At 45.6% G+C, this 15,167-nt stretch overlaps 2 protein-coding genes; both read right to left on the bottom strand.

Annotated features, from left to right (window-relative positions):
• Positions 1-6,922: 6,922 nt before the first annotated feature.
• Positions 6,923-7,584, bottom strand: GSTUM_00006512001 (uncharacterized protein; the record flags this gene model as incomplete). XM_002838695.2 has 2 exons in its annotated part: positions 6,923-7,501; positions 7,544-7,584. The coding sequence occupies 2 exons, from the start codon at positions 7,582-7,584 to the stop codon at positions 7,075-7,077; spliced, it is 468 nt and encodes a 155-aa protein (XP_002838741.1). The 3' UTR covers positions 6,923-7,074.
• Positions 7,585-7,595: 11 nt separating this feature from the next.
• GSTUM_00006513001 (uncharacterized protein) lies at positions 7,596-8,822 on the bottom strand. XM_002838696.2 has 3 exons: positions 8,560-8,822; positions 8,358-8,427; positions 7,596-8,168 (listed from the first exon to the last, which is right to left on the bottom strand). Exons 1-3 carry the CDS (start codon positions 8,602-8,604, stop codon positions 7,663-7,665), a joined length of 621 nt encoding a protein of 206 aa, XP_002838742.1. The 5' UTR covers positions 8,605-8,822; the 3' UTR covers positions 7,596-7,662.
• Between the last annotated feature and the right edge of the window lie 6,345 nt (positions 8,823-15,167).

Below are 15,167 nucleotides of genomic sequence, written 5' to 3' on the forward strand. Positions count from 1 at the left end.
AGGTTGACAATATTATTTTTAGAGAAAATAGAGTTGTAATAATAATATACTAACTTAATTTAATTAACAGCCACTAGTAGTAGAGCTGGTATCATACCTGAGGTGAGAAGCATGACAAATTAATACCTTAGTAGACAGGGTCAGCACAGCCTGCCTAAGTCCACTGTCTCTACATTATAGTATCTGATAGTAAAGTAAAAAACTAAGTACTACTGAAAGAAAAATACTACTGGAAATCATCTCTCAATTACATATTATAATACCATATATGAAATACCATTTAGATCTGCTAATGACCAATAAACAAGAAAGTACTTACCAGTAAATATAAAGTAGTGATAAAGATATCACAGCAATTACCAACTTGAAATTGTACAATATTATCAGAAAAAGTTTTGAATCTATCTAAGAAAAAAAAAACCCCCCCCATTGAGCATTTATACTAGTAATTATAAGAGACCATAAAGCAAGAGAGCCTTACAACCGACTTTAAACAAGCACAGCTAGAAGTCCACCATAAAGAAATACCAACGGTACAAACCATTCCCGACTCCTATCCAGGGAGACCAAACTCTAATAAGTGCACTTACATCACCGCATACCGCCGGTAACTTCGCGCCATGGTTATGGCGATCACTAATGCGACAAAACAGGGATTTCGACCTCCGCATACTGAGTAATACCAAGGAGCAAAAATAATTTTTTTTAAAAAAAAAAAAAAATTCTATATAAAAATAGTATTGTGAGGAATAACCATCCTGCCGATTCACCTGTACAGTACGCGCACACGCACCGGATACCATAGTTGTACTGTACCCGTATCATACAATAGCAAACAATATTGGCTACCAGTACAGTACGAGTACTGTACAGTTACGCGCGATCTAACTCGTTCCCTTGCGATGATCACACCTTCGTACCCATCGATGTATCATAGCATTCATTCCCTTTATCAGATCATTACAGTACGGGTACGAGTAAAACGCAAGGAACAGAACCGCGCTTACGAGGATTTAACGGCGGGGATTAAAACAATGAGATGAAGGGAAGGTACCCTTTTTCCAGAGCCCCATAATCACTTTCCATCACTCGTCCACATCGTGCAGACGGCCATACAAAAGCCTCCGGAACGCCCGCCACACCATGGTATCATAATACCGGGGACCGTGACCCCTATCCGTTCATTGAAGCGGTCCACGGACGGTAATTTACATATCATATCATGCAGAGGGGAAAAAACGTATTCCCGAAAAGCGTTCATTACACTACAGTACAGTACCAGCTAACCTCCGCCCGTGCCTAATTATACATACTAGCATAACTGTACCCATCTATCCCCCCCCCCCCCTTCCCACCAACTTCTCAAATATACGCACAATAATACGGTACTCACATTCGCCACTAGGAACCCCCAAGATCATCAGGGATACTTTCTAATTCGGAGAGAACCCTAGCCCACAAACACGAAAAAGTAACCCCCCCCCAAAAAAAAAAAAATTTAAGCCAGGGATCACAAACACGAAACCGTCAATCGATTGGATCGATCCCATTGAGAGAGGAGCGGGGGTAGGGAAACGCAAAAAACAAAGAAAAAGCTTAAGTGGATTAAGCTTAAACCTACTGTTCGCCTTCGGTGCGGGAGGAAGTACGGTAGACTACAGTATCTTGGCCTTTCACGTGATATGCTATTTATTTTCCTTCGCCTTTGGAGCATGATTATGATACCCTTCCTGCTTTTGTCGGTTTTGGTCTCTTTTTTTCCCTCTTTCGTTCTCGTTTATTTGTTTTGGTTCTCGTATAAATATAACATTTCTAAGGTAGGTGTTATCAGAGGTTAAGTGGGGAAGGGGAGGGACTTGTTAAAGGATCTTCGACTTTTTTTTTCTTTTCTTTTTTTCTTTTCTTCTTTCCTTTTCTTCCGGAATTGAAAAAATAAAATAAAAATAAAAATAAAAATAATCATGTACATACATAATAATATTATTATTATCATAAGCTGTTTCGTTGTGGTGGTGGTTAATTTATATAAAGGAAATCGAAGGCTTGGTCGTCCCATTTGTGTTCCTTGTCCCCCCCCTTTCACTTGCGCACACATCATGTTCATTCGGTAATCTACAAATGTGCCAAATGGAACTGTGCAGTTTTTTTTTTTATCGATAAACATTCGTATCATACCCGCCACCGGTGATCGGCCGGGTAGTTATCGCCCACGTTATCCGTCACGGGCCTCCAGTTATCATAGGTAGCGAAAGGCATGTTCCCAGCACATAAGATCAACCACGGACGCAGGAGGAAGAGTGAGTGAGTGCCCTGTCTCGGGTACTGCATTTCCTGAGAATAATAACTGTGTTACGTGCCCACCTATCATCTTCCACATAATGCCTTCTTCCCCCCCCCCCACAGTGGACCCGTGCTCGTAAGGTACATACTGTAACCCCACCAGCACCCTCTGCAGTACCACCACCGCCAAATCAAACCAAACCAAACGCTCCACAGGAATAAAAATAAAAATAAAAGCAAAACAAACAATAATAAGTCACCTATTATATAACACCTCATCTTCCTTCCCCAACCCGCAAACCAACCAACCACCCCACCTATCATATTACAACACCCCACCCTAATCCGCCAACTCATGCACCAACACATTATTATGATATTATTATTATACCTGTTCGTACTTGTACGTGCTTCGCTTCCCCTTCCTTTTCCAGACAGCCCTCGCCAACCAACCGCCACCCATCACCACCATGTCCCGAAGATGTGGCCGCGAATAGCACCCTGGGCTTATCTTGTATCACCCGCGCCTCTCGCCTGGCCCCCGAGGATCCCCAGGTCTGCCAACTCACTTTTTTTACACTCATTCTGCCTGTGCCCATGCAACCATAAACTAGAAATTAGGGTAACGGCACCGGTGCCCCATTATGCATATGCCATCTCATCATTTATCACAATTCGAGTATCTATTAGTAACCTGGAGAGATTTATTGGCACGCTCTGGTGAAGATGTTGGTCATCCTTGGAAGGTTGGTAGAGGAAGGTAGGGTTGGATCCACAAGTTGATATAGGACAGTGCGCTAGTAGTGCTGGCCGTGAAGAGGGTCCTGGTTATCATAATGTTTTCCACACCGATGGATGGATGGATGTGCCGTAGGGGTTCTCCAAAGGAGAGGGACACCGAACATGATTTCAACTTGAACGGAAAAGAAAAGAAAAAACTCGGCAGGGTCGGGTCCCCCGATTTACTCAGCTCTCATCTGCATCGCGCCAGTGACGCATATCACCGAACATTCTCCCGCTGTAAATAGGTGAGTCTTTTTTTTTTCACAGAATATAGTCTTTGCATAATGCCTGTTCTATATTATCTTCGCGGAATGGAACTCTTTGACAGAGCGAGGATAGCATTGAGACATCGAATCGGGTGATCACTGGCATACGAAGGGTGGAAGTCTGTGGAGTCTTTCAGCTCTCGTGCATGACGGCGAGTAGATGGCCTTGTAGGGCTTGGAAGACTTTGTGTTCCCGTCCCGAGATTTTCGATATTCACAGCGCATGAAACACGCCATCATCGTCAATAGATTGCCGCATTATTCAGGTTTTCGAAGTCGGGGGGCAGCTGGCTAGCTGGGTTGAATGATACATACGGGCCTCTACAAGTGCGAGGCGGTGAATATCACAGAGAGGAATGTGCAGTCATGTGATCGCACTTGAATCCCAGATGCCGGTACAAGTAGACCACGGTAGCCAACATGCCACCGAACACATGGGGATATGATACTATACCTGGAAGCCCAAACAAACCACCCCCCACCCAGGCCCATCCAAAGAAACACGCCCCAACCAGTAACCCGGTTGTAGTGGACCACACCAGCTTAGCAAAATGAACACGATCCCACGACAGGTTCGCGCCGCACCGAGCCCCGCCAAATCCTAACGTAATCCTGGACGCCCCACACTCTCACCGATATCCACATGTGACGAGAAACCACTAATACTATGATACCCGCTTCAAGACCCCTAAACGAGATATCGTGATGAGCCCTTGGGCCCTTACACACACCACGCAGAAAAACAGCCATAATCGCAACAAGAGCGTAGGATCCCGAAAACAAGACCCCTTGCCCAGTAAGACACCCGCGGCTAGTTCCATTCCGTCATGAGATATCACTCGAGTATGGTTGCTAGGGCGCTATGAGTTGGAGAATGAGGACGAGAGGGATGCGGCTGGCGGAAAGATGTGGAATGGTGTGAAGAGTCGGTGGGGGTTTTTTTTATTAAATTTTTTTTTTCCCCATCATCCCGTACGCACCCGACATCCCCCATCTCACTGATAAGCATGTCGACGTGGCTAGGCATTCTCTCATGTGCGAAGTACGGCGGGTATCCAGGCTCGATCATACGCCCCCGTGGAACGTGGAGTCACCCTCAACATCCACCGCGGGGGGGAAAGATAAACATACCGGTAAAAATCGGTCCGCACGAGAAATTCTCCTCCCTCTATAGCCTTACGGTGGCGAGGTGGAGCGAGTGCGTACCCACTCCGGGACCATTTGTAAAGAAAAAAAAAGACCAAACACCCCTTCTGTAATCCCCCCCAGTGTCAGGAACGAACCGGACCCGGCCCGACCACGAGTGACGTCCCATAAATACTACCCATCACTAACATAGGCGAAGCCTACATACCAGTAGTGCACCGCAGACAACACCGAACAAGCAGCCACCACTGGTCCCCTCCCACACGCGCACCTCGCGAACTCCCGCTGTGCAAGGCGCAAGGCGGGCAGGCGGCAGGCAGGCAGGCAGAAAAAGACAGGAAAAGGAAAAGGGAGGAAGAAAAACATTTCGCGACGGGCCATCACACATACCCATACTGGATATGAATGCTGGGTTGATCCTTCCCGGCGCACCGGCAACCCAGCCCCCCTCCAGACAAACAAAACATGAATAAACCCTGAACAACCCCCCCGTCCATTCAATAAATGATAATAATAATAATAATAATATCATAGTAATAATGAAAAAGCCATCCTCCCCCCCCACACACTTTGTTTGCGCGTGTGTGGTGGTGGTTGACGTTTCCGGCAATCGGTAATTAAGCGACAGTACGTACTTGTACTCGAGTACTCGAGTACAGACCTCCCTGTCGATCGATGGGGTTATTTTTGTGTTTTTTTCGCTTTTTTTCGCTTTTTTTTTCTCGTCCGCTCGGTTGGTTTGTCGGTTCTGGAAGTTGGTGGGCAGATGGGTGGGTGGGGTTGATAGTGCTTGGTACCGAGGGTTCGGTTTTGAATTACCGAAGCGGGGGAGGGGGGGCGCAAGAGTAATCTATCTGATTTAATTTGTCACAGGTATGATAGATGGGGAATTGTGCCGTATTGATTGATTGATGGATTGATGGATTGGTTTTGGGGGGGTGAGGGTACGGTGGGAAATGATGGATAGAGGAATAGACGGATAGTTCAAATGAGTGGAGAGGATAGTACGGTTATAGGGGAAAATAAATAGATTGAATATATTTTATTCCCAGAAGAATCGGGAATAAACATTGACCCATCCATTCATTCACTCCCGAGTAACCGCCCCCTCCACCGCCGGTCTCCGAATAGAGAAAGAAAGAGGGAAAAAAAAGTGACATGTAACCAACCTCTCATCCCACCAATACTAGAAATCCCCAAGTACGGTAACTGTACCAAACTCCCGGGGCAAACATCCAACCATCGAATCCCAAGCGGTGCACCAAAACCACAAATGGGGGTGATCAAATCGTGATGATGATAGTGGGCGAGGAGAAGGTAGGAGGGAAGGAGGGAAGGAGGGAAGGAGGGAAGGATGGAAGAATGGAAGAATGGAAGAATGGAAGGCGAGATTGGATAGATGGTGCTGCTGATGGGGTGTGGCACAGGGCTGAGGTTGAGGATTAATGGGTGGAGTGAAAGCGGTATCGTGCTGGAAGGGAAAGTGAGCCTTCGGCGTGCCGTTGGGGCGTTATGTGCTGTGCCGTATCGAGAGTGTGCATACGCACTATAGATGTGAGTTGCGCGCTGGTCAAGTATCATACCCTTAGGAGAAAGTATCGCGTCGAATGAGGTCCTGTTAGGACATGCATTGTGTCGAGAACTACCCACTGCTAATCGCGCCCACTGGCAAAAACCCACAGGCTGGGAGGAGGTTGGCGTTGGGAGGGGGAGGACGGAGGTTGGGAGGCTGGAAATGATCAATGATACGATTGCTTGAAAAACACCAAGATACAAAAATACGTATTCTGTGATATCACCGATCCAGCTACCCGCCTCCCAGTATCAAGCCGATGCCGATGGAACCACCTCCACTTCCCAGCGCAAGAGTTCCGGAAATAATAACAATGGACTATCAGAGATATCGTTCGAACGGGTAGAGTACTAAGCTAACTTAACCACCATAAAGTACAGAGATATCTAAAATACTCGCAGAAAGCATCATACCATACCTACCTACCCACCTACCGTACTCTACCAAGGGCAATAGAAACCACACGCGTGCGCACGCGTGCGTGCAGGCCCCAATAGCAAAAAGGAACAGAGCGCGAATCTTTCATATAAACATCGGGAGCAACGCAAACACACGCAAACACAAGCAGAGTATAAAAAGCCACCCACTGCCCCCCCCCCGGCCAATTATTCCCCCAGCGAATCAAATAAAAAGTGAAGTGAAGCGGGGTGAAGTGAATTAATATCTCATGAGACCGAAGTGAGGAGAGATGGATAAGGATGTAAAGGAGACGAGAGGGAAAGGGACACCAAGGTAGGCAAGCTAGGCCCTGAGCCCCCATTCTCGCCCAAAAGTTCAATCTAGTCTTCGTTCGTTCCAATCATAGAAGGAAAGACGGAAGGAAGGCTCCGAAGCTAAAGGTGAAGTTTTAGGAAATAAAATAGAAGCAGAGTAGCCAACCCTACCTTATCACCTTTCCTCTCCAGCGGGGACGGGCAAACAGACAGGCAGATGGACAGAGAAATTGCTAGTAACTAATCAACTAAACTTAAACTTGTGCGACAAAAAACACATTGTCAAGAAGAGAATAAAATAAGTCAATAAAACCTATCCTGGAATACTTGAAAGAAAAACGATAATAGTAATGACAAAAGGCCAACCCAATCCTTCTTCCCTTCCTTCGGCACATGAATACGTTTGAGAGGAAACAAATGTCTTCCCGCTCATTGGAGGAAAGGATAAAAGCATAACAAGCATCAAATCACGAATCCCCCCCGTAGAATACATAATTAAAAACGAGACATAAGCAAACAAAGCAAAAACGAATATTAGGAAAGAAAAAAAAACTCCCTTAACCATAATTGCGCGATTGTAAACGTTTCCCCAGTATGCCCTGTTCCACAAACGTCCATTCAAACTTAACCATGAGCGGAGCGAAGGCTGCTGAAGAGGGGAAAAACGAGTCGACCCGCATCTCTTTTGTTGCCATTTCAAACATTTCTTTTCGTACAGTTCATCCGATGTTTCACCCCACCTTCCACCCCCCCATCCTCATATTCCATCAATCTCGAATAACAGCGCGTAAGGAGATCCGGCAAGGAATGATAGGAACCTCATCTCCCCTGGTCTTTCTTTTTTTTTTTTTTGTTGGTTCGATTTCTTTTTCCTTTTCTCACCCGTTTTTCTCCGGAGAGATCATTCATCCTCCTCCACATCGTCGTCGTCATCGTCGTCGGCCAATTCGCTCTGCTCGCTCTGTCCCAATTGCTGCCTCACCTTGTCATCATCCTCATCATCATCTCCGCCGCCCTGCTTCTTCTTTAAGTCCCTTTCCCGCGCCTTCTTAGCTTCAGTTTCGGCTTTCGTGGGCCTTCCCCTCCTCCTCCTAATCTGACCGTCCGGCCCGACGATCACGTTGCTTGTAGTCTTGGGAATGTAAGGTTTCGGCTTGGGCAGTATTTCCCCCCTTGCCTCTGCTGCCTTCCTAGCTTCTGTCTCGGCCTTAGTAGGACGGCCGCGCTTTCGTTTGGTTATGGGCACGGGCATCATCGTGGTGGAGCTGCTTTGTCCCGCGGTTGGGGTACTCGCTTGCTCGTACCCCGGTTCCTCCCTCGCACGCTTCTTGTTACCTTGCGGAGGGGGTGGGGTGCTATGCGATTTCATTGTCGTGAAGATTGCCTGTGCTTGGGATTTTGTCCGCCCTGTTTTTTGGGAGAGCAAACTTGATCAGCTTTTTTGAATTCCCTCATTCCATCGCCTCCTCTTCGTTCTCCTCCACCGCCCCTCCGCCGATCCTGGCTAACCAGTCTCAGCAAACAAAATGGACGGGGATGAAGGAGATGATGAAGACGAAGATAAAGAGATGGATGAAAGCGAGAAGGAGGAAGCACCTGTAGGGACTTCGATAATGCGCCAGTTAGGACTCGTATTCTGTTTCGCGATTTCTAACAAAAGATGTAGCTATCAATTATCATCACTCTCGTTAGCCCAACCGCCAAACATAGCCACATGCATCAAAGCAAACAACCCAAAAGGACAAAGTGGAGGGAGAGTAGTAAAGAAAGAGAAGGAAAAAAGAAAAGAAGACCTTACCTTCTCTGCGTCACTCCAAGGAGACCCTGCCTTGTCGCGAGCCATGCAAACGTCTATAACCGCTTCTCCCGCCGAATGGCCAAGTAGGGTCGGTCGAAATAGCGCAAAGGTGAATAATACACTCGGGAAGAGAATCGAAGAGAGAGGAAGAGAGAAAGAAAGGGAAAAAAAGGGAAGGGACGAAGAAGGAGGTGGGGAGGGAGGCAATTGATATGTAGATGTATTTGTTTCCTTTATGCACACTTGTTCAGAGAGGTGAAAGGGGAAAAAAATAGAAAAAGAAGGAAGAAAGGAAAGAGGAAGAAGAAAAAAATAAATAAAAGGATTAAATGGATGGAGGGAAGCGTTTACGGTTGAAAATATGCTGTGGGAATGGGGAAGAATGAAGAGAGGAAAAAAAAAAAAAAAAAAGTAACACTCACTTCCTTCCTCCTTCCTTCAAGTTTAATATTATTATGAAGGAAAAATTTTTGGAAGAAAAAAAAAAAAAAAGGTATGATGGAAATTGGTGGGGTTTTTTTTTTTTCCTTCCCACTACCTTTCCTTCCCTTTCCCCAAAAGAAAAGAAATGATGTAAAAGAAAAGAAATGAGAAAAAAGAAAAAGAAAAAAATGTGTGGGTGTGCTGAATGCGAAGTAAGTTTAAAAAAGCGGATAGTAAAGCAGGCAGCGCAGTACAATATCGTATCGTAGTAGCGAGCGCAGTAAGTAGTCCAACGTATGAGGGAAGAGGGGGGGGGTGGTCTTCTACTTTGTCGTAGTCCTTAGGAGGACGATGAGGTGGGGGGGGGTTAGGTGAAGTATGTGCTTAAATTGCATGTATCATACTATAGGGAGCACAGTCCATCCATTGGAGGAGGAAATAGGATGGTGAGGACCGGTACAATTACAGTAAGAAAGAAAAAAAAAAAAAAAAAAAAAACTACTCGTGCTGGAAGATCAAGAGACAAGAAGGACCAAATATTTAGTCAGTTGGTAATGGGAAAATAAATAATAATAATAATAGTAATAATAGAGAGACAAATGATGAGGGATGTTGTTAGGTACCGTACGAGTACTCGTACAGTATAATTCCCAAAGTGAGTTAAAACCCTGCACGATTGCGAGAGAGTTTCCGAAGCTCGCAGAGGCGGAGGAGGACATTCACTCCCTTAAGGGAACGATACCAAACTTGGAATTCTTTCTTTTCTTTTTTTCTTTCTCCCCCCCCCCCCCTCTCCCCGCTTCTTTAGGCCGCTCCGCTTCAAGAAACTTCTTCCATTATCGATACTACCGTATTGCAGTTGTTTTTTTTTTTTTTTTTTTTTTTTTCACCTTTTTCCACAAGGGGGTAAAAATAAAAATAATAAAATTAATAAAAATTTACAATAGGATATTTCTTCACCATTTCTGCCCCAACCTTAAGGACTCCCATTCTCAAAGGTATAAAATAGAAATTAAAAAAATTAAAAAAAAAATAAAGTAATTCCCATCATCAGAATTCCTGATATAATACCATACCATACCAGAGAATAAATAAATAAAAGATTTAATGAAATACCTCTTCCCCCCCCCCCCTCCAAGACCCATCACCCATAACTCCGGTCGCAGCGCAGCGCACAACAGTTGCACAACTCCCACTCCCCCCCCCTCTCCCATCCCCCACCACCTCCCCCCCGGTTCTCCTCGCGCATTAGTTTTTTTCTTACCCGCGTCTCCTCGAGGTCACGACCCCTTTCTCCAATCCACACAACGTCCATGAAAAGGTACCAGGGATAATGAGGTGTGTGGGTGGGTGGATATTGCTTTTTTCACTCACTCACTCACTTTGGACAGTTAGGAAAGAGAGGGAGAGAGAGGAAGGGAAAAAAAAAAAAAAAAAAAAAGACGTGACTTGGCCCGTACGCGGACTGCATGATTGTGCATGATGGATGGGAAAAAAAAAAAGGATGGATTTATCTCTCTCTCTTTTTTTTTTTTCCTTTCTTTACCTTCCTTTCCCTCTTTCCCTCTTGTTCTAATTTGTCGTTTAGGTTAAGTTATGGGGATTGGTCCCTCCCGACCTTCATCTATTTCCGTTGATATTGACGGAGTGCGATAACCGTAAACAGTCGTACAAGTACTAGTACGTACACTAACTGCTTGTAACTAACTAACGCCGGGATAAAAAAAATCCCAAATTTTAAAATAAAATAAGGTATGATATTATTATGATAAAATAATAATAATAATAATAATAATAATAATAAAATACCTACAAACGATATCACACCCAGCAAAGCAAAGCAAAGCACAAACACTTCACCATAGGAAAAGCGCGGTTTGAAAAACAACCTTCCACAACCGGACGAAGCTCCATCCATCCAATTTCCCCCCCCCGCCTACTTTCTCCTCCTCCCACTCCAACCCACCAGCCAACAACCCACAATACACAATAACAACAACGAAATTTAATAATCTCTTTCTCTCTTTTTTTTTTTTTCCTTTTCCTTTCCTTTTCTTTCTCTCTCTCTCTCTCTCTATTCCCATTCAGCCTCGGCCGTTGCCTGGTACGGTTAGGAACGAAAGGCCCCACCTTCCTTCCTTCCTCCCTCCCTACCTCCTCGCAGGTGGATGTATGTACTTGTATAAGCGTACAGTTAGAAGTACGTGCCTGACCCAAAGCTTTTTATCGTTCGTGCTACACCACTTACTTTTTACTGCCTTGGGCTCGATTTCCCTGATGGTTACGATTGTGGTGATTGATGGGTTCGTACAGTGCGGCGTGGGTACCGGTGGGCAGGTACTGTACCTGTACGAGTTGTGTAGCGTGAGTAGGCGTAGGCGGGATATGATAAATAAAATATCAACTCTTGTCTATCATGGACAACCCACAATTCCAACACGGAGCGGAGGGATGAAATGAAGATTCTATCTCCTACACTTTCAATTTCCGCTTCTCCCTCCCTCCCTTCTCTTGTCGCGTCGGTCTAGGCGTGCTGGGAAAGGTGAGCCATAACAATGATAATATTAATAATAGAAAATAAAAAATAAAAAATAGAAAAGAGAGATGGAAGATGAGAAAGAACGAACTGGGGAGTGAGGGGATGGGGAAAGGAAGAAAACAAAATATACTCGGGTACGGTAGTGATAAAAAAAAAAATAAAAAAAAAAGGCTTCAGCTGGTCTTTGCTCCACTGGTACAAGTCCTTAATTTCTTTTTCCTCCTTCTCTTCCTCTTCATCTCTTTTCTATTTTATTTTTTTCTATTCTTTTTATTATTCCCTCTTTGGTTTATTCATTCACTCACTCGTTCGGTCAGTCTAGTCAACTCAACATAACAACACAACACACCCAAGCAACAACCACCACCACCCCCGGAACACGAATGCGCTGTTCATACGCAACGCACGTAACCCACCCCATCCGTCCCCGCATCCGCCATATCTCTATCCCTTCAGATCTCCCTCCCCCCCACACATAATGCCATTAAACGCCAGCACCATCTGCAGCAACAGTATTATTTCTCTTCTTCTCCTCCCTAAAACTACTCCCTTCTCCCACGAGGACTGTCCCGGGATGCCAAAAATTGAACATTACCAGTGTTGGTAGCATTGGCACTGCTTCTAGCACATAGAAGTATACTTCCTTCTTGCTCAACGTTCCTGGATAATCCTCTGCGAATTCTGCGATTCGGAAGAGCGAGCGGACCTAAACAGTTTTTTGATCGAGAGCTGGGTTAGTTCAGTTCAGTTACAGTAGAGCTGCTGTGTACTACAAAAGAGGGAAGGAGGGGATTTGTTGTTTTTTTCGCTTCTCTTCCCTTCGGCTCAGCTGCAGGGAGGAGTGAGTGACCGATAAGAAAAGATGCACGAGCAGGAAATAAAATTGGGAAAAAAATAGTAATTAAAATGTGGCTGAATGGGGAGAGGGGGATGAATGGAGATGTGATGGGGGGTGGAGAAGCAATGGGTACAAGATACCACACGGAGAGCCTGGATTGGCCGAGTGAGACTTTCAACAACTCATGCGAGTATCGAGTCCATCACTTCTCCCACCCCTCCCTACTCTTCCCTCACCCTCCCGCTACCATCAACCTTCCATCAGGTTGGCATCAACACCCTGGTCGATTGTACGCGGCATCGACAACAAATGGATAACCTTCTCGTTGCGTAGATGGCCATTTTGCGACGCGACTCCATGTGATCAGGAGCGCAGGGGCAAGGAGATACATGTCCCAGTAAATGAAATCAAGGAGAGAGGGGAAAAAAAGGAAATATATATATATATGAAATAAGGTAAACACCCGCGCACCCCGAGCCCGAGCCCGATTCCGATTCCGCAAACCCGCATGCGGGGAGGGGGTGGGAGGGTACCGTATTAGGATGAGGATAATCCTCCACAAACCAAACCAACGCAAGATGAAATAAAAAATAATAATAAAACTCTTGAAACAAAAACTCACCAAGATGCACAAACAACTAATATATAGGCAATACAACAACGCAACGAACCGCTCTCTTCCTTCAACCCCAAACTCCCTCTTATACTTGATGTCAAACCTGATTGTGGTGACGGTGAAGAAGCTAAATGCAATCACCTGCAGTGACAATCCGCCAATGAGTATGTACGACCCTATCCGAAAGTTGTCCCCGTCAGACGAAACCAGGAACCCCGATCCGGAGCCTTGCACCACGAAGGAACTGGAAGAGGGAAAGGAAAGAGAAAAAACATGTTGTCAGCTCCGGGGTCGCACAGGAATGAATAAATGATATAATATAATATACGTCAAAAGGAGATTAGGACGGGTGTGGCGGGGAAGGGTGAGTGAGAAGTGGGGATAGGAAGGGAGAGGAAAAATAAATAAAAATCCACCAACAGGATGTCAAAGAGGACGAAAATAAGCGTTATTCTACGAGCTCGGAGACCCAGGGCTGATTTGGAGGGTAGGAACGTGTTGATAAGGCGCCCGAGGGTCATGTAATCGAACGCCGCAATCCATGCTGGTGCCAGCACTATGAGGGTCAACATCGGAGACTGCAATTGGCCATCGTGGCAGCCAGTATGTCAGATCATATCGCACAAGATTGTTAGGGATAACCGAATGAAACGGAAGGCTAGCCGGTGCGGCGTAGAGAAAAACCCGAATTCGGAGGAGTTTCTCCGAGCTGCCGTGGGAGCCGGTACTTTATTGGGATAACGTTTATTAAGCTGGAGGGGCGGGAAGGTGCCAGAGAGATAGAATAAGGTCCCATACGTAATATCCCTCGCTATTCGGATTGTCAACCGAGAGAATCCGAAGAATATATCCAGTAGTCTATATGCGGAGCGGCAAGCAAGAGCGTTCAAGCCGAGTTAGCCAACCTTACCAGTACATGCCAAACACGTTTCGGGACAAATGTCAACACATCGTACCTCCCAGAGTCCGCCCATGATTAACACTGAGCAGTACCACTTTCTCGTGAGGCACATCTGGATGATGTGAAAGAGTGTGGTAATGCCATAGAGTATTGCAAACAGTATCGCAGCGGCTTTGCTTGGGTCGTAGCTATTAACATAAAAAGTCAATAATCAACCAGGCTCACCCCAGGCCTGCCACGATTCACACACCCGCAACAGAATATCCGAAGCATTTACTTACAGCCAGATTTCATCGTCCCCATTGTCGTCTTTTCGGATACAGTTGTGCTGTTAGCGGATAATTCACCACCAGCCACCACGTAACCCCACCCAAGTCCAAGGAGAATTTATAACGCACCATTCTTGTCGGAGGCCATTGTTTAATGACGAAAGTAAACAGGAAATTCCGTATTATCGCGAGATTCTTGAAAAGAGAAATGATCACAAACTGGGAAACTGTGTTGATTATGATCTTTGGAGTACGGGTCCTTATACATGATCCAAAACAACTGAGGATGGTTCAGATGCCGCAGCATAGGAGACAAAGTGGCAGTCCTTGAGCTCTAGTCCATGAGACCAGGAAGAAACCTCCATTGGTCGAGTCGGAGTAAAGTTTCCCCTACTAGCTCTTCCAATGATGTGCACAACCTCCCGCAATTGTTCTCAATAGGGACCATAAGGGTATGCTCTGATGGCCAGAGCGGGTTACTAATCATAGTATATATCTCAAGATGAGAGTATGCCCTCTCGTGATTGGTCGGATTAGTTGCGTCGTGTCGTTGATGCTACACAGGAATCCGTATTACGACTGCTACCGTGTCCCCTATTAAACCGAGCCTCTTATATTTCAGCACTGAGCTTGGATGGGTTCAACCTTATTTATCGTGCGTTAACGGGTAGCTAACGCGTAATCTCACTGTATAAGCTTATACGACCGCCTGTGTAACAATCCCGAACCAGGGTAATCGTCCCCATACCAACTGGCCGTATGCCGGTTCAGCAGTGTCAGGATAATAAATCTGATTGAACATACCAATCAGTTATGGCGCACGTTTTTGGGGCAGTACCTAGCCTTCCAAAATTCAACCAAATCCAATTGAGCAACACACTCAGCAATAGGTCCTGGTCTGTGGCTTTGATTTTTGTAAACGCGGACGCGTAATTTGTACGCAAGCTATAAATCTTGGCGGGAATCCTGTTGGTGGAGCTCTAAAAACCCCCGGAGCCACACCATGAACCATATATCCAGAG

The sequence above is a fragment of the Tuber melanosporum genome, assembly GCF_000151645.1.
Source record: "Tuber melanosporum whole genome shotgun sequence assembly, scaffold_27, strain Mel28".
Taxonomy (NCBI): domain Eukaryota; kingdom Fungi; phylum Ascomycota; class Pezizomycetes; order Pezizales; family Tuberaceae; genus Tuber; species Tuber melanosporum.